The 19,187-nt window shown below is 42.1% G+C and overlaps 1 protein-coding gene across 3 annotated transcripts in view; it reads left to right on the plus strand.

Moving 5' to 3' along the window:
- FHIP1A (FHF complex subunit HOOK interacting protein 1A) overlaps positions 1-19,187 on the plus strand; it is a 161,705-nt gene that overhangs the window by 119,854 nt on the left and 22,664 nt on the right. For all 3 annotated transcript variants that reach the window (XM_032771279.2, XM_032771281.2, XM_075066323.1), the window contains exons 6-11: positions 6,322-6,489; positions 9,993-10,072; positions 11,680-11,867; positions 12,386-13,417; positions 18,316-18,494; positions 18,761-18,899. In XM_032771279.2, coding sequence (XP_032627170.1) covers positions 6,322-6,489; positions 9,993-10,072; positions 11,680-11,867; positions 12,386-13,417; positions 18,316-18,494; positions 18,761-18,899 — 1,786 coding nt within the window. The remainder of the gene's footprint in view (positions 1-6,321; positions 6,490-9,992; positions 10,073-11,679; positions 11,868-12,385; positions 13,418-18,315; positions 18,495-18,760; positions 18,900-19,187) is intronic.

Consider the following 19,187-nt stretch of genomic DNA (forward strand, 5'->3'; position numbering starts at 1 on the left):
AGCTCTCGATCCAAACCTGTTCCCATGGTTTTAGTTCAATACATATTCCAAACAATGGCCTAAGTAACGACTCTGCTTTGGCAGGAAAGAACATTGAAACAGTCATTTCTGTTCAGACTAGCATTCCATCTGGTCCAGTCAGGGGTGAAAGTAAGGCAGTACGGGCCGGTACGGCGTACTGGTAAAAAGTGGCCTCTGGTACCAGCCCATACCGCTGACTTTAAAGCGGTGCCGCGACAGCACTTTAAATGACCCTGCTTAAAGCACTGCCGCAGCAGCGCTTTAGCATCACTGTCCCTTTTGCACCCTGCATCGGTGGCCCTGCTGGGTCCCTAGCTGCAGGGCTGCTGATGGGGGGGCAAAAGGAGCAGCTGTCCCGGGCCGGCCCTTTAAATCACCACTGGAGTCCTGGGCAGCGCGGATGGACTGGCTGGGGGATGCTGACCCCCCAGCCCCGCCACTTCTGCCCGAGGCCCTGCCCCTTCCAGGAGTGAAAGGTTTTTGGAAGCCCCCAACTGTACCGGTAAGAGAAATTTTACTTTCACTCCTGGGTCCAGTATCCTGTTACAGAAAGGTGCAATGATGGTTAAACCATCTTTCTTCCTAACCTCAGGAAGTTGGTAGTTGGCTTATGCCCTGAAGCATGAGGGTTTATACATTTTATTTCTTAACTGTGGATGTATGTATTAAATATAGGAAATAGAGAAGGCAGTTTTCTTGTCTATTCCATGACTCTCCAAAGCCCTGCTACACACTCTAAAAAGCTTCCCTCTCTGTTCTAGAGCCTCCTGGAGCTGACACCAGCCACATCAGGTCTATTATACTGTCAGGGATGGTCTAGACAAACACTTAGTCCTGCCATGTGTGCAGGGGACTGGACTAGATAATCTCTCGAGGTCCCTTCCAGTCCTATGATTCTATGATCTATTATCTGTATACTGTAAAGAAATTGGTATGAATGTCTTCTAGAGAATCAAACCCAATATATTGCACTTAACTCAGGATACAGTCTCCAATCTGTTCAAAAGGGAGAAAGGCAAATTGAAGGTTGAAGAAGAGAATAAAGAAAACAGCACTATAGTTAAAATATAGTGTATCGGGCCTTCGAGCACTTCCAACGCTGCCGCTGACTCCAACCAGCTTCCTCACAGTGCCAGTAAGGGAAGATTTTGTGACTCTTCCACCTACGACCAGATACTCTGTAATATCAGAAGTTGTTTTATTTTTTTTCTGGGGTAATGGGAAGGAGTTTTCCTTGCAAAAAGTCTCTAAAGTCAAAACCGGAGTGAGCCAGTTAAATAAAAGTAAACATTGTTTGGCATAAAGCAGAAATTAAGAGAGGAATCAGAAAATGTATGACCAGTGTAAATGACTACATCCATTTAGCTATTGTGGAGGCCCTGCTGGGTGAGCCCAAAACTTGAGTTATGAAATCTGTCCCTCATCTGTAGTCTAGTCTCTGTGTGTTTTGTGTAACATTTCACTGCAAGACAGAGTTCTTTCTCCTTAATATACTCCTTTCCCTTTAAGTCTGGAAATGCAGATACTTCATTATGTAGCGGGGCCCATTGTTTTGGTGTCCGTGTGGAATTGAACAATGTTTTTCTCCAACCACAGTTCATCTTTGTAGCATAAATTATTTTGTTAGATTCTTTTTTCTTGTACTCTTGGTATTTACCTGAATCCTAATTTGCATTTAATAAAAAGGATTTACACACTTCCCAAAATTCCTCTCCCAAGGCATTTAATTGAAGGCAAGGGAAGCAGCCGGTAGTCTGCAGAAAATTTAATTAATTTCCTTGTTTTTGATATTTCCTAGGAAAAACTGCTTCGGTATCAGCAAATGAACTGAGTCACAGTTTCCAGGCTAACTGTCCTATAAAATAACCTGTAGAATAAATATTTCATTTCCCAAGGTTCTCAGCGAAACTGCAATTCATATAGGACAGAGACACCAACTGTCACAAATAACATGAAAGAAAACAAAAGTAAAAAAATGTGAGATGAAGAGGAGATGCACAGAGTACTGATAAACTAGTTTGAAAAATCCAGTTGCCACCTTCATAGGAGTTGCCTGTGCAACCTTAATTCATCCCCCTGGTGCATATGCATTATGGTACAGTCTTTAATTACATGAGCACATACTACTTTTTGACAGGATCCCAGCCTCATTCAGTACACGAGATGTCTGTTGCTCACTTAGTGAGCAGCTGTGCAATATTTTTTCTCCTTGTTCAACATGTGGCTCCAGGCCTTATTTAGTTTAAATCCTGCTCTGAACACAGAACTGTTAACTTACTCAGGAGCTTTTCTGTGATGCACATCACCACAGTCTGAGTTTTTCACAAACAATGAATTTATTTTCACAAAACCACTGTGAGAGGAGGGAGTTAATGTAAAATGAAGATGAGTTACTGCAGATTTACATCTGTTTAAGCAAGAATCAGGCCCAGAGATTTCAGATGGCTGCATTACATGCCAATCGTAGCACAGTGGGTAATGAGCTTTTTAACTGGCCCACATACAATATCTATAATGGTGACAAGCCCTTTTGGCCTTCCTTTTCCACTTTCTCCCTTTCACCAAACTCCACGATACTTTTTGTCCTGTGTTTGTGTTTTTTACTCTCACTCTTCCAAACCGCTGCCTTCCATCCCTGTCACAGTTCATCAAACTCTTTAGTCCCAGGTCAGTCCTCAAAAAATGACAGAGAAGAGCCAAAAGATCACTGGTTCCATGATATTTAGTATGCCCTACAAATACTGTTTCAGCACTGTACTGTGCATTTTAATTTTTTCTTTGTAGAAAGCAAAAGGCTTTCTTAAGGCCCTTGGCACATGTTACATACTGTTATGGTTAGTAGAGACTTACTAGATCTTCACAGCTAGATTCCCTGAAGATTCTGCACACACTGGGCATGATCCAGCCCTAGACTGCACAGGACTTTCCCTGAAATTTGCAGCTCTGGGCTGCTGCTTGCTGTGCTATGTCCAGGCACCTCAGCTCAGAGCAGGGAGACTCTCCTGTGCCCTCAATGCTCCCCTGGGGCTGGTGGGAGGAAGGTGCCTCATTCAAATGCAGAGGGGACAAGAACCAGATCTTGGGGTGTCAGGGGAAGAGGTGAGTAGATTGGGACAAGGAGCCTGGGGTGGGGTAGACTGGCACAGGAGAGGTACTGGGAGGCTGGGACTGGCTGGACAAAGAGACTGGGAACTGTGTGGAAGACTCAAACTGTGAACCATTGGGTCTGGGTAAAGGAAGTGATGGGGGGAGATGTATCTGATGAATAGTCAGGTTGCGGGGGCAGTGCTGGGACTGGCTGGGTGAAGAAACTGCTGATGAACCATATGGGTGTGTCAATATGATGGAATTTCTGAGATTTTTGCAGTTTGCTTTTCAAAAAACCTAGGGATCCAGTTCTCCAAGAAAGCATTCAACTGCCTTAACCATGACACCCTCCCTTCTCTTCCTGCAACCCCTTGCATCATTCACTACACATCTTCTAACTTCTGCAATAAATGAAGCAGAGGTCCAACAGGCAACAGCCTCCTTCACTACACAACCCTGATTTATCCTGAGAACCAGTCTATCCTGTGCAGGGGCCCTCTTGTAATAACTGGGCCAACAAATTTGCCCACTTGTAAGCTCAGCTGTTAAAAGAAGTATGTAAAAGTTCATAAAATGTCACCATAACCGATGGTGATGAGAAAAAGTATGAAAGGGAGAGAAAAACAGAATTAGTCTAAACAAAAAGGCCTAGTGATATAACTCAAGGACCATAATAAAATCATGCTTAGTAAAAACATAAGATGTGGAACCAGAAATTAATGAACCAAAATTGGTGTGTAATTAGTGGACAGAATAATGAGGTAAGGAGATGGACTATTCCACCCACCATTCTCTTCGTCTGTCTTTAAAGAAAGAGACTCGGGGTGGGGGGAGGGGGAGTGGGGACAGAGAGGAACAGATAGAAGCTACTGAAGAAAATTTCACCATGATGGCTGCTACCCCACCATCTCCTGATAGCCCAGACCTCCTTTGTCCTAATTATGAGAGATGTTCTGACCACAGTAGGCCAGACAGAGGGATCCAGATAACATTGCCACCTCTACCAGACTGAATCCCAGTCACTACCTGGGATGAAACAAGATCAGACTGTAACATCAGCAACAGCAGCAACTCAACTAACTACTCTTTTCCCCAAAAGGACTGTTATTAGCATCTTTCTTACCATCTAAGGGACTGTCAAACAAGCTTTTTCTTTATAAAAACTCTCTCCAGCTAAAGGGAAAGGGAACAAGTGATGATGTTAAAAGTGAAAGTCTTACTTTACACTTCAGATGCTTTACTTGTTTTTCCTTCTCTTTTATATCTTCAAGAACATGTTAAAAGGATTGTTAATGGTGTGTTTGCCATGGTACTGTGCAGGCTACTGAATCCCGAATCTTATTTAACACTGATACTGGACAGTGACTGGGTTCTGTTAACAAGCTTGGCCCATATATTACGTCAATACTATGTGATCATGTAATCAAAGGCTGTGTCATAATGCATAAGTACAAGGGGGCTGAATTAAGGCTGTTGAGGCAATCTTAATTTTGGCATTTTCTAACTATTGAGTGCATGATTTCCCAATCTTAATAATCTTCTAACGTGTGTGTGTGTGTATAATACACATATAAACTGTATTGCTAGCATCTACGTTAGAGCGTAGGATCCTTGGGTGCATGAGCTATGTCTTCATCTCTGCTTCATCGCTGCTAAGCATACTTTCCTAGTTTGTAAATAATACATTCAACTAATGTGTAGCTGGTTTTACTGAGTCTGCAGAGTCATTTTGAATGGGATGCAGAGTACAGGCTATGGCCATGAATTTCCTCTTTTGTATCCTATATTTTCTTCCTTTTTATTATGTTTGAGATTGAGGTTTGTTTCAAACTGAGCTTATGGTAACAGACCAAGAAGATGAACTTGTGATTTTTATTTTTTTCCTTGGTGAAGGGTTATAATAACCAGCTTGCATTAGTACAGTAGCTTTTTTTCTAATGAAAAAGAGAGTTAGTAGTCCGAACTACCTGAACTATTAACGGAGAGGCATTGTATGAATAACAGAATAAAGCTTCAAAAAGAGATGGGATGACCACCCTCAAATTTAGAGGTACTTGGAGTCTTCCACATTTCTACACAGTTCACAAGACTGTAGACAATATTCTTATGTTCTGTCACTAGTGAAAATAAGATTGTTCTGCAGGTGATCCTAAAAAGGGCTTTAAAAGGAATCTGCAACATGGTATTCCTGTGTGTGTAGCTAACATGCAGCATAATGGAACTGGCATTTTAATATTTATGGCATGTTACACAAATGCTGCCCTTCTGGGTACTTTCTAAATCCTCTTAGCTTTTAAGTGACAGTTTTGATTCTTTTTTAATCAAATCTGTCTTTTCATTCATCCAGCTAAGAGTGGTAAACAAAAGATGTTTAATGCCCCTTTTCTTATAGACAGATTCCTATATATAAGGGTTTATCTTTGTACATGTAAGCTCATTAGGCTCATAGGTAGCTATTTTTAAAAAGCTGACTTTGTAGCATCAGTGCATGATACAGAGGCAGCCTTTGGAATACTTTGTGCCTTGCCAGCACATATTGTCAATAGAGAAGCTTAAATAAATCTTACTTTAGCAAAGGAACATTCAGTATCAGTTTTGCCGTATGAATACCAAATACTTCGGTCTGAAATCTGGTAGGAAACTTTGTGCATCAATCTACGTTTGTGTGTGTGTGTATTTGGGCTAGGGTGTTAAAGTGCTGTTGGAAAGTAAGAAGTGGAAAGGTGAAGATAAATACAACTTTGTAGAGGCATACTTTTTTTTAAAAAACCCTGTATCCTTTCTTGTTGGTTCATTCATTATTGTTCATTTCTAGGGGTGTGGCATATGCTGGTATTCAATATATTAATCTGAATACCAAATAAATGGCTTTACCATTCTCTGAATGCAAATCTGAACAGTGGCAGGAGAATGGAGCCAGCCCAGTGGTAGAGGGATGGTGGTGAGGGTCTCAAGGTATTTGTGAACCAGCATTGTATTTCAGCAGATGGGGGGTGGGTGGGTGTACTTTCTTTAATCACGTCATTGAAATAAGCACAAAAATGTTGGTTCTTTTTAATACATCAGAGGCTTTCCATTCCACATATCTAAAAGTAAAAAGTCAAAATGTGCTGCTTATAGTGTATTGTGTATACAGTGTTACTGCAGAAGCCACACATAATATAAGCACGATGGTGTTTGTAAGATGTGCACTTACCATATATTTGCTTGTAGGTGACTGTGGAGGAGGTAATGACTACAACTGCATACCTGGATCTCTTTTTGCGCAGTGTTTCAGAGCCAGCTCTACTCCAGATTTTCTTGCGTTTCATCCTGCTGCACCAGCATGAGAATGTGCACATCCTAGATACACTCACGAGCCGAATCAACACTCCATTTCAGGTAAGGCAAGCAGGAGGGAAGCACATGTGCTTTTGATGAATGTGGGTTAACAGATTTTGCGGGAGCTTCATCATATCTGTGTTTACTATGGCTCTGTTTAACCTTTAACTGTGAATTTGCTTTCGTACCTGTCTTTGTGATCTAAACCTAATGTTGTTTTGCTGTAATTGTTGTCACTTAGCCACTATAGTGATGAGCAGTTTGGGAGTGTGTAAGATAGCTGTAGAGTGGTTGAAGGAGACTCTGGGGGGCTTCTAGGAGCCTAACATCTGCCACAAAATAGAAGGTAGGTTTGAAGTAATTCACTTGCCTCTAGTGGAGTTATTCCCACTCTGGATACTGCTAAATTATTCCTGCCATAGATAACTCATCCCTGAGATTTATACAAATATTCAAGAACAATAATTTTGGTGGCCATATGAAATAGCTCAGAATGCACCAAGTAATAGGCATTTTCAAATAATTTTTACAGAAGAAACTACCCAGCCTCATGTATCAGAGGGGTAGCTGTGTTAGTCTGGATCTGTAAAAGCAGCAGAGAATCCTGTGGCACCTTATAGACTAACGGACGTTTTGGAGCGTGAGCTTTCGTGGGTGACGAAGTGGGTATTCACCCACGAAAGCTCACGCTCCAAACATCTGTTAGTCTATAAGGTGCCACAGGATTCTCTGCTGCTTACCAGCCTCAAAATTCTGAGATCATTATACCCACCCCGCTTCCAAATTATCTGAGTTGAGCACTGTCAATATGCCCAGTTTGTTCTTCAGGAACCAAATATAAACTTTTCCTGCATGTCTGTTTACCAGTAATGTTGCCTGCTTCTTTGTTTATAAGAGCAATTGTGTTTGTTTGTTTGGCTGTGTATTTAAATAATCAGATTTCCCTCTTCTCTGCAGCACATGCACCTTTAGTACACAGGGTTTATCACAGGCAAAGGCTACAATTTTGCAGACAGACCCTTTCATAAAATATAAAAAAAATATATGGAGATATGCCTATATCTCCTAGAACTGGAAGGGACCCCGAAAGGTCATTGAGTCCAGCCCCCTGCCTTCACTAGCAGGACCAAGTACTGATTTTTGCCCCAGATCCCTAAGTGGCCCCCTCAGGGATTGAATTCACAACCCTGGGTTTAGCAGGCCAATGCTCAAACCACTGAACTATCCCTCCCCCCTGTTAAAATATTCATAGAATATCACTGTAGGTAACTAGTTGATGAATATTAGTTGATTAATAATCATAATAAATATATAATTAATAATAGTTGATTTGGTTGGGGATTGGTCCTGCTTTGAGAATCAGTGTGTGCATTACATTTGTGTATTAGGGACAGCAGCTTGGACCAGAAGTGTGTTTAGGAATGGGAGTGCATGCATCTATGGATATATGTTGCTGTTATTGCATTTCAGAGATGGATTAACTCTGAAAACTCATAAAAAGCTTTTGTAGACAAAAAATGCAGATGTTGTCTTGGCTAATCATAATTACTGTTCCACGGGCAAAGGAAATGGGTATTGTAAAGAATTCTCCAGCCCTGAGCAACTCAGGATCTTGGCCAGAATGGTTCTGTGATACTGAATGAGTTTTCTGCAATATAGCTTGCCAAGTGCAAAAGCTAGAATTGCAGCTTTCTGTGGGCTTCCACAGAACAAAAGCTGCACACATTATTATTGCTGAAAAGACTTCTTAATAATTGACAGGATTAAATTTACAAGCTCTTTTGGCCATCTATCGATACATGTAAAACACCATCCTTATTGTTTCCTGCTAGTACATTTTACATACTTGTTTTCCTTTAATGAAATACAAATAAATAGACGTCTCTGTTTGTTTATTCAAATGCATGTTGCTTTCCCATTTTTCTTTACAACTGTATTATGAATGCAAGAGATGGTTCTCTATAAATAACATGGTATTTAGTGTAAATAATGTGCCTTCCATAACATTTAAGGAAGTCATTTTGATTTTCTTTAGCAATCATTATTTTGAACCCTTAAATCACTTAGAACAACTCTCCAGAAATTACAGTAAGGAAAAAAGCAGAGCTCTTCTTTATCTCTGAAACACCCCAACTCTCTCCCTAACTACTGATCTCTCTCTCTCTCTCTGCGTTTGCAAAGACTTGATCTCCTCCTAAGGCTCCTGCAATTTTCCTTCAACCGACCCACCTGTGGGAAGAATCCCACTTTCCCCTGCTCCTGTCATCTCCTCACCTATTTCCTCACTGCTGCCTTCTCCAACTCCCTACACAGTCACAAGGTTGTGGTTGATTAGTCTCTTCCTGTTGGCTTCTGATATTACTGATAGTACCTAACCCACCTTGTACTTGTACCTATCTTTTATTGGACCAACTTCTGTTGGTGAAAGAGAGAAGCTTTTGAGCTACACAGAGCTCCTCTTCAGGTACAGGTGGCATTTAAATGGACCATGTGATAAGGATTTCCAACAGGAGTCTGTTAATTGCTCTGAGCAAGAGTCAGGCACTGTCCTCTTTCCTTGGACTAATGTTCTTCTACCTGCCCAACTTAAGGACACCCATGCAGTTCTCCACCAAGACAGTGAACATTTTTGGAAGAGTTAAAGCACATATGTGTAATTTAATGCCAACAAAGGTAATTTTGAAATTCAAGTTCCTAATCTCTCTTCAGTCTAGTGTAAACTAAGATAGGTATTGCAACATCACAAATAACTTTCACCCTGCCCAGCAATCTCAACATTTTTGTCCTGGATAGATAAACCATCAGTCTCTCCTATACACATAGTGTCAGTCATTCATTACCAGGAAACATGCTGCTTTCACAAAAGAGGCTTCTCTGAGTATGTCTACACTAGAGCTGGAGACATACTGTGCTAGTTGTGATTGAGGTATTGCACTAAAATTGGAAGTGTACCTGTGCTAGCACAAGTGGGTCAGGCTAGCCACCCCAAGTACATACTTCGCATTTCGTAACTACACCTTTATTTTTAGTACTCCAGCTTGATCAGAGCTAGTGCATGTATGTCTACTTCAGCTGGAATTTACACCTTCCAGCTCTAGTGTAGACATACCCTTAGTTTGTGAGATAACTGGTCTCTTTCCAGCAAAGGCCTTCAGCTGGTCAAACTAAGTCTGTCAGAAGTAAAAGCTAATACTTTATCCACTGAGTTGGCTAGAAGCCCTTTCTTGCTGAAACCAAATAAAATTAAATTGTCTAAAATAGCAACATTCCTTTGAAAGGTGTGCTGTCTCTCACTTTTTGGTTCTTGCAAACTTTTTTCTCCTTCAGCTTCTTAAAAGCAAATTGCTGTTTTGTATGTATTTTATAAAAATATATTTTGGTGTATGTATAACTTCAGGCATCTAATAAAATCCTGACAGAATGAAATAAGCATACTTTTAGTCTCTGATAAAGCACTAAATTCAGGCTGTGCTTTCTATAACGAAGAATTAAATTCACCTCATGGGAGAGACGAAAAGTTACAATTGCCAGATCAAAAACTGACTGTGTTTATCATTTCCCAGCTCTGTGTGGTATCTTTGGCATTGTTCAGAACGCTCATCGCCTTACACTGTGAAGATGTGATGTTACAGCTAGTTTTAAGGTAAAATCCACGCTCCTTTTTCTATTCTAATTCTCCAGTAGGAAGTCTCTGGATGTAAAGCTAGAGCTCTTAAAAGGAACAAGCAAACAAATTCAGAGATAAAACATTTATGTTTCTGACACAAATATACCAAACCAAGAGAGGCACAGTTTATATATCCTATCGTACCCAGGCACAATGAGAAACCTTGCTTTTCACATATTCTTTTCTTGTAATTTATTTGTAGAAAAGTGAGGGAACAGAATCCATGGATTATTTACCACCTCTAAAGGTTCCCTGGTTCTAAATGTATAATATTTTTTCACTTCTGAACATTTTCTCTCGTAAATTATAATCTGCTAAACACACTATGAAGCAGGGCTATATTTACTTTTCTGCAGCTTCAAACCTTTTTACTCCCCCTTGTCCAGGAATTTCTCAAATAAATTCCTGACCTGTTGTACCCAGGGTAGAAGGACATGCTGCTTTAATTGTGCAATGTCCTGGATTAGTTGATTTCTGCTTTTAACTGAGCATTTCTTGAGTTATATCAGAACCCTCAGTTTACATTTTTTTTTATTTTTCTAGCTGCTTTTCTTTATTCTTTTTATGTTGTTATTTTAATAAGTGTAGCTGGCATGTCTGTTAGAATTAGATTAGATTGGATCAAATCAGGTCACTGGTAATTAATCCTTAGATGTATTAAAAATGACCTAATCAGATCATTAACTCAGTGGGAAATCCAGGGGTGTTAGCTATCTCACCGTGTCTCTTTCCCCTCCCTCCACTACAAGTTACACAGGGATCCCATCAGTTCTTGCTGGTGTCTGTGGGTACGTTAGTAGGGACTGTAACAGATCATAATATATAACTGTAGGAAACTTAGAGTTGGTAGGATTCCTCCACTGACTTTAACAGAGGTGAGTGCTACATTTAATTTTGTATTGTTGTTTATTTGGGGAGTCACTTGTTGTTAAACACGATTTACTTAAAATGACAAAACGCCAATCTAGTTAACCCCTAAATCACTCTAAGAAACAGAATGCAGGTATGTGCTATGTCTGCTCCTCGTCCCTCCATAAGCCCTCTTCTGCCTAAGAGCTTTATATGTTGATTCTTCCCAACAAAATGACACAGTTGGACTTTTGTTGCTAGTCCCTTCCCTGACATGCACTGCCTCAACTTGTATTTATGTGCTGGCTCGTTCTGTAGACTGGGCTCTCCAACCCTTCCTCCCTAACTCATCCTGAATAGATCCACACAAACTGGCACCCTCTGGCGTGTGCCCATCTTATTCCACTGCCCCTTCCTGCCCACATTTAGGACAATGCTCTGACACAATCCTGGTCCAGTGGTTTCCTGTAACTACCCCCACAGGCATTTCCTCCCAGGAGTGCCTGTCCTTCCCTTCCTCTTCTAGACTGGGGCCCAGTGTAACTCATCAGACTCCAAACCTACCCCAGAAAGCTGCCATGTTTGATGTTCTTAGGGAGATGACTAATTTGCCAGATTGTGTTTTTTAACTTGAGCAAAGGGGAAGGCGAGAGGAGAATTTTCCACACAGCTACTCTCCTTAAAATACAAGGAGTGTTGTTGTGGGCTTGTAATGATTGGCTTTGTTGTTTCAGATATCTGATCCCATGTAATCACATGATGTTGAGTCAAAGATGGGCTGTGAGGGAAAGAGACTGTTATTCAGTATCTGCTGCTAAACTGCTTGCTTTGACCCCTGTCTGCTGCTCTACTGGGATTACGCTGACTGTTGAAAACCAAGCCAAAGATTACATCCTATGGACAAAGGCCACACCCGGTGCAGGTAAACATTGGGTGTGCACTGTGCTGTGAAGGGTTTGGTTTGGAATATCCTCAGCATAGGGTGGGGAAATGAACACGTTTAATATCAAATAAGTGAATTTACTATTGAAATTTCACAAACAATATGTAATTAGTCTGGATTTGAGGGGGCCGGCATTTAATCACTCCCCCATGGCAGTTCTATCCAATCTGTATTTTAAAGAATATCCATGTTGGATGTATATTCCCAAAAACATGTGAAGATGTGGCAACATCTTATGCTACTGGAGAGGCTGTGTGGTCTGATGGATTGGGCTCCAGGTGGGGGTCTCAGAATTCCTGAATTCTAATGCTGACTCTGGATTAGACACACAGCCATGAGCAAATCTCTTAACTTCTGTGCCTTGGTTACCCATTTCCTTTGGGTGCCTGAGGCAAAAGTATCTTCCTGTCCTTCTTAGCAGCTGCCTTGCATTACTGTAGGGACTTCAGTTTGATTTTTTTATCAGATTGTGAATACTCTTGTTTTATCTTGCATAGGCTATTGTGAATCCATGTGCATTGTGAAATATGGAAGAGCTGTGGACATCAGTTACCTGCAGTACCTGTGGGAAGCTGAAGCCATCATTCTCCACTGCATGAAAGACTGCCAGGTTTGGTCTGCCCCATATGATGGCGAAGACCCTGACCCAGACACCTTTATCCAAACGCTGGCAGAGGAAAACAGTAAAAATGTGGAGCACTCTATGTTCCGACTCCAGCAGCAAACTTCCAGTAACTGCAGCTCCTCTCAAATTACTCTGTTGGGAGAGAAGATACAGTTGGAACTGGAATGGGATGACAGCTACGACACAGGAATTTCTCCTGGGTCTGATGTGAGCTCACCCCAGCCTTTTGATGATCTAGGGACTGTAGAGAGACAACTGCCCGCAGAGCCACCAAAGCACATTCAAGAGATGAAGAAGAATGCAATCATGCTTGTCAAAGGGTCTTACATAGAAGAATCAGATTTTCAGGATGATGTCATGGTTTACAGGTTATGTGCCCAAAAGGACGCTCAGGATGATGACAATTCCAAGGAGGAAACTTTAAGTACAGCAACTGAATCTCTAAACACAAATCAAAGCCAGCCCATTAAGAGGTCTTTGAAAAACTCACATCCAGACACAAATTTAAAGGAACACAATAGGAAAAATTCTGGTTTGCCTCAGGATGTAACAAAGGAACAAATAAACCAGAAAGCTGTTGAAACAGACCCACAGCCAGACTTAGAACTGAAACTCTCTCCTCCAGAGCCAGATCAAAACTCAAATGTGAGGCTGCTGAGCCCAAATAGTGAGGAATTCATTGCACAATATGACAAAATTATTGAAGAACTGGATTCTAACACAACAGGCCTGGAGGAGCAGAAATTGCTGACACCTGATCCTGTATCTCCCGTGGAAGAGGAGGAGGACTTTGAAAATTTTTCAGTGGGCACTCCCTCTACAGAAAGTATACTGTCTCCATTTGGGCCACGGGAGGATATATTTTCCAACCATCCTGCAAGGAGCCAGAATGCTGCATTTACAGGTGGAATTTCCTCATTAATTAATTTCTTTTTGGTGTTCTTTAGCATGTTTATTATGGTTTATCGGAGCCAGCCAAGATCAGGATCCCATTATAACCAGCAGTGTATGAATATCGAATAAGAGATGGTCCTTGAACTGAGGAGTTTGGAATCTAAATAGATAAGACCGGAAACAGGTTGGGGAAAGGGGTGGAATGTGCAGAGTGAATAATATGATAGCAGTGAACATTAGGTAATTCCATGATTTCGGGTTTGTTTTAAAAATCCTTTTAGTGGGGTCATGGTAGAAGGAGATTAGCTACACTGAAATAGAAAGGAAAGGAGAGGGCATTGGTGGCCATGAGAGAGATGGCAGGAGAGGTTGGAACAGCAGCCAATCAGCAGAGGAGAGAGATGTTAACCAATATGAAGGACAGAAGGGAAACATGAATAACAGTAACTTATTATGGTACTTTTAAATTAATGTTATTTAATTTGATGCAATGTAACTATGCCATTAAAGTGTATGGTGCCGTTCTCGGGCTGAAGTTTTTGACCTTCATATTGGTGCTGGTCTTGTTCTAAATTTTTATAACAAACTAAACAAAACAACTGTCCTAACCACATCATTCCAGGGAACAATCCTGCCGTTGTGAGTGGTTGGACTATCTGACCTAATACAGTAAGTTCACTTAAAATGTCCCATCTCTGCAACTGCTTTGCTACCTATACAGCAGCATATGCAGCATAACAGAAAAATGATAGGCTGCTCTGCCACCTTCTGCTGCTATTTTGCTTTTGTGCACCAGGTGGCAGCACTATTGTCATTTCTGCATGCACCTCTTTGCAAGCAGGTCTAGGCATCTTGCTTTTCAAATGCCAATGGCACCCTCACTGTTATGTTTTTCTTTTGTGCCAGGCATCCAGTGAAATTTGGCCACAGAATTATATCTGATCATTGGGAGGACACGATGTATTCAGGCGTGCTTACCCACAGCAAAGTCTGTAAGGGCTGACTTTAAATAACTCGGGATACATTAATCTTTTAGTCATTGAAATACAGCCTTTGAAATGTGGCCAGTAGGCCTGGTGTTCAGTCTTTAAGTATTTGAGGAAGGCAACTTGGTTTTCAAGTACATTTGCCACTATTTCTGTTATGAGTTCTCTGTACCAGGCACTGAAAAGCTCCCCTCTTGTCCCTAGGTCACATCCGGCTCTGTCAGTCTCCTGTCATTCCCTGTCAAACATAGTTCAGATACTTTGGCCACATCCCTTTTTGTCTGTGTCAAGTCCTCTTCTCCCCTTTCACTTCCTTTCAGACAAAGCTTTGCTACTACCCCTCCGAAGCCGTGTTTCTCTTTGTCTCTTCATTCTATTTCATATGGTTTTCTAACGGGTGATGAGTGGGGAAGACACTGGCAAAGTTGACTTTGCAGTGGGGGTTATGCTATCACTCAAACAAATGACATTTCAGCCATCTCTGTGTTACTATATAGAAATAGTATTTTGCGTATAATTTGGATCCACTATTACGTTGTGTTGGTCTAGGGCTCTGATTTGACGGTGTCAGCTTAGTGTTATGGGGCGCTACTAGCGGAAGAAGCTTTGTTCTACAGAATGAAATGTCCAAACCAAGCCTCCCAGCACCAGTAAATCCCACCAGTGTGTAGACATGCTGCTCCACTATATGACTTGTACCTAAATAAAGCCACTGTTACGTGGACGTGGCACTGATGCTGGACCCTTGGTTTAGAAAATGGTGGCTGTTCTTTTAGCATTTATTTGCAGTATAAGATCATTAAACACAAACCTCCCTCCCTCCATGCCACCCAAACCAGGAAACATCAGTAGTAGAAATATGTGGCAAATAAACTTTTATTATGGGTAGGTCCCCCATATCTCCAGGTACATGCATTGGACCAGGTGTAAAATTAAAAAAAATTGTTCTGATTAGTTTGTGTTTCTCCTTTTGAAGATTATAAACACCTGCTGAGCTGCGCTGATTGTTGCTTTAGTACAGTGCTGGAGGCCCTTTTATTTTTCCCGATTTGTTCATATGACAGAGACTGCCTATGTATTCTGGTCAAGTCTCATGAGGTGGTTCTCAGTTGTTGCTGTAAGTGCCTGGTTTCAGCCTTTGCTGCTCAGATCCCAAGGCTGACTTGGAATCGCCTCAATACCCTTTCTCTTGGAACCTCTTACACAGCTGCCTTCATAGCACGGGGGCGGGGAGAGTGTCCAGCACCACATTGAGACTGCCGCCATGAATGTGAGAGGAGGAAGGGGCAGGATGATCAGATAGTGCAGGCAGTGTTGGGTGAAGGCTCTTTATGTATCTTAGCAAAATATTGCAAGATGCCTCCATTGGTGGTATTGCAAATGTAGACAGGATCCAGATTAGTCACTGGTGTTTTAACCAGCTGTGAAGTGGCTCAGCCTTCTCGCTTGTCCTTGGGCCGCATAGAAGTACACTGGCCTCTTGCTGAGGTGTGAACCCCACCTGCTTGCCACACACTGACTGTCCATGTAGACCCTGGTGGCATGCATTAACAATTCATTAGTGTACTTTGATCTATCCGGCTTTGAAATGGGGTAGATTCACACCCCAACTTGCTGCAAACCAAATGGTCGTCGACATAGATGCCGACTCCGTGGGTTCTCCAGGGCTGGAGCACCCATGGAGAAAAATTAGTGGGTGCTGAACACCCACTGGCAGCTCCCCGTGGCCCTGCCTCACCCTCCTGCTCCAGCTTACGTCCGCCTCCACCTCCCCCATGAGAGCACTGCTGTGTCCTGCTTCTCCCCCCACCTCCCAGTGCTTGCACCACAAAACAGCTGTTTCGCAGGGTGAGGAGGGGGAATGTGGCATGCTGGGGGAAGAGGTGGGGCTGGGGTGGCGATCCAATAGGGGCAGGAAGGAGGCGAAGACTTTGGGGAAGGGGTTGGAGTGGGGGCGGGGGCAGGGCCAGGGAAAAGGTGGAGTCGGGGTAGGGCCGGGTGGGGGAGGGGCGCAAGCACCCACCGGTGCTGGAGAAAGTTGGTGCCTATTGTTGTAGAGACATTTCAGCTCAGATCCCACTGTCCTCAAATCCTTATGTCACAGTCCTCCCAGGCTTTGTAGTAGCACCCTAGGGAATCCAATCTTTCTCTAGTTTGCTGAGAACTGGAGAAGGGAAGCACATGCAGGCTGTGGGATTTCCCTCAGCAGTCTCATCCTAGTCTTCACAGAATTTGTGATCTAGCTCCTTAGGCAGCTTCCTGCCAGTTTGCTGCTGACACAGAATAGTCCTTGGCCTCTCTGGCAGCTACCACCACCTTCTGCCAGGGCTGCAACTTGGCCACAGCTGGGGCGGTGGCTATTCTGTCTCTTAAGTGTGTTTTAACCACTATGTCATGTGAATTAGAGTTGAGTGTCATGGTAGTTAAAAGCCAATAGTTACCTGGACCCTTGTCTACACTAGTACGTCCACTTGTGCTCTCCTCAGTGGGGCTGTACCAATATCAGTAGTGGGACGTGTTTTAGAAGAGAGCTAGTGTAGACCCAGCCATACTGTGCATCCATAGTAGCAGTAGTCCTAAAACAAAACGGGCTTTGATCCTCTGCCATGCCCTGTGGCTGATGGGTGGAGCTGCAAAGTAGTTATTTGTGGTTTGGTTCCTTGATTGTTGGGCTGCCCAGGGATTCCTTTCGGCCTCTAGCATAGTTTAGAACAGCCCCACACAGCTGCTGTAAACTGTACTCAGCTATCCAGGACATTGAAAAAGGTGGCTTGACAGAAGGAGTTTGCTGGAGTGGTTACCCATGTTACGTTCTTTCCCCCAGGCATGCCTCCTACGGCAGGGGTCACAGGAGGTAGCATAGAAATTGGCTACGCTTTGTGCCACCCAGGGATTCCCCCATGTCAAGGATCTCCAAATGGAGAGAGTTTGCTGCTTTCCAGTATTCTCACACTGTGGGAGTTGTGCAGAGGAACCAGAATTGGATCAGGGCTGAACCTTATACTTAAGTAACTTTTATAGACTGTTTTCTGTTGGTCTCTTTACTGTCTTCAGCTACATACCTGTTCTATCATCTAGCAGTATGTACTAATCCATTTTCATTTGCTTAAATCATGTTCATATTGGCAAAGTCTTTGCCAGGCTTATGATGAAGGATATGTACTTTCATTGTAGATAGTTCTGTATTGTAGTGGCAATACTGTTATTTAGAAGTGACATTAATCTGATAAAGCCTGCATCTACCAATAGCCTATTTTTATGGCTTCCCCCCTTTGTGTGAATTTTTGCAGTGTAGAAAATGTTTGTGTTGTGATACAAATTAGTCCAGGGTTGGTTTTTTTATGTTTTGAAGCAGCATTTTTGTAGTCCCACTAAAATACCACTATGTATTATGATAATGTGAGAAACCTATCCATAATTTACTCTGTCCAGTCCTTCTGCAGAATTAAGCTAGAACGGTAGGGTGACCAGATAGCAAGTGTGAAAAATTGGGAGAGGAGGTGGGGTAATAGGAGCCTGTATAAGAAAAAGACCCAAAAATCGGGACAGCTGGTCACGCCATAGAACGGTTATAAGTAGCCTGACTCTGCTTCATCTGAAATCTTTGGCAGGACTCCGAGTAACTTCAATGGGAGAAAATCCATAGAAAGTAACATGCTGGATTAAATCTTTATTGGCACATCTGAGGTAGAATACTTATGGATGCTTTATATACTCTGAACATCAACTGATTGGCTAACCAGTCAAAGTGCCCCTACTCCTGATACAGTTAACGAGATTAAATATATTCAGAGCTGCATCCTCTGTCTGTTCAGACCTGGCTTGGCATGTGGGAAGTCTGATTTAGATATGGAGATTTAAATTCATTTTCAAACGCTTATTTCCCTGATTTTATGAATTTTTTTTCCTGTTTTTCCTGTAGGGCCATTTATCAGCGTAGTGCTGTCAAAGCTGGAGAATATGCTGGAGAATTCCTTGCATGTTAACTTGCTGCTCATTGGGATTATTACTCAACTGGCCAGTTACCCGCAACCTCTTCTTCATTCCTTTCTGCTCAATACCAACATTGTATTGCAGCCTAGCGTACGATCATTATATCAGGTACTTCCTCATTTCATGCTCACTGCAAGCTTTGCCAGTAATTCTAGTGCCTTGTTTACCTGTTTTTCAGTTTGTTGCTGTGCATTAGCTGTCCTTGTTTGAGGACCTCTCTGTTTAGTTTGATGTTTTGACTGTGCCAATGCAAGGAGCTGGAAATTAACTACCCAATGAATTGTAACAGTCTCTAATTTGGAAGGAGAGAGACTGAGGTTCCAGGGCATAATTGCAAGGATAGTATTAAAAATTTACCATTTTTATTTTGGCAGGTGCTGGCCTCTGTGAAAAATAAAATTGAGCAGTTTGCATCCATCCAAAAAGATTTTTCAGGTCTTCTTATACAGGCCCAGCAGTACTTGCTTTTCCGAGCGGACATGTCTGACATGGCTCCAGAGTTAATAACCAAAGGTAAATATCAACCACTTTCACAGTGGTATATGATCTAAAACACTGACTTGCTGGTTGTCTGCCCTATTTCCCACAGAAAGGAGGCATTATGCATATCACCAGCCAAATGTATTTCTGTATCTTTGTAACTTTAAAGTGACAATCCTAAGTTTTTAGGCCACAATATGTGGATGCACCTTGAAATTGTCTCCCATCTGGAAATTGTTAGTGTGTTTTATTTTAGCACATGAAAACTTATTTCTGAAAGAGTAACTGAATAAGGTGTTGACATGACTTGCTGTCAGACTG

Source organism: Chelonoidis abingdonii, chromosome 5, assembly GCF_003597395.2.
Source record: "Chelonoidis abingdonii isolate Lonesome George chromosome 5, CheloAbing_2.0, whole genome shotgun sequence".
NCBI lineage: Eukaryota > Metazoa > Chordata > Testudines > Testudinidae > Chelonoidis > Chelonoidis abingdonii.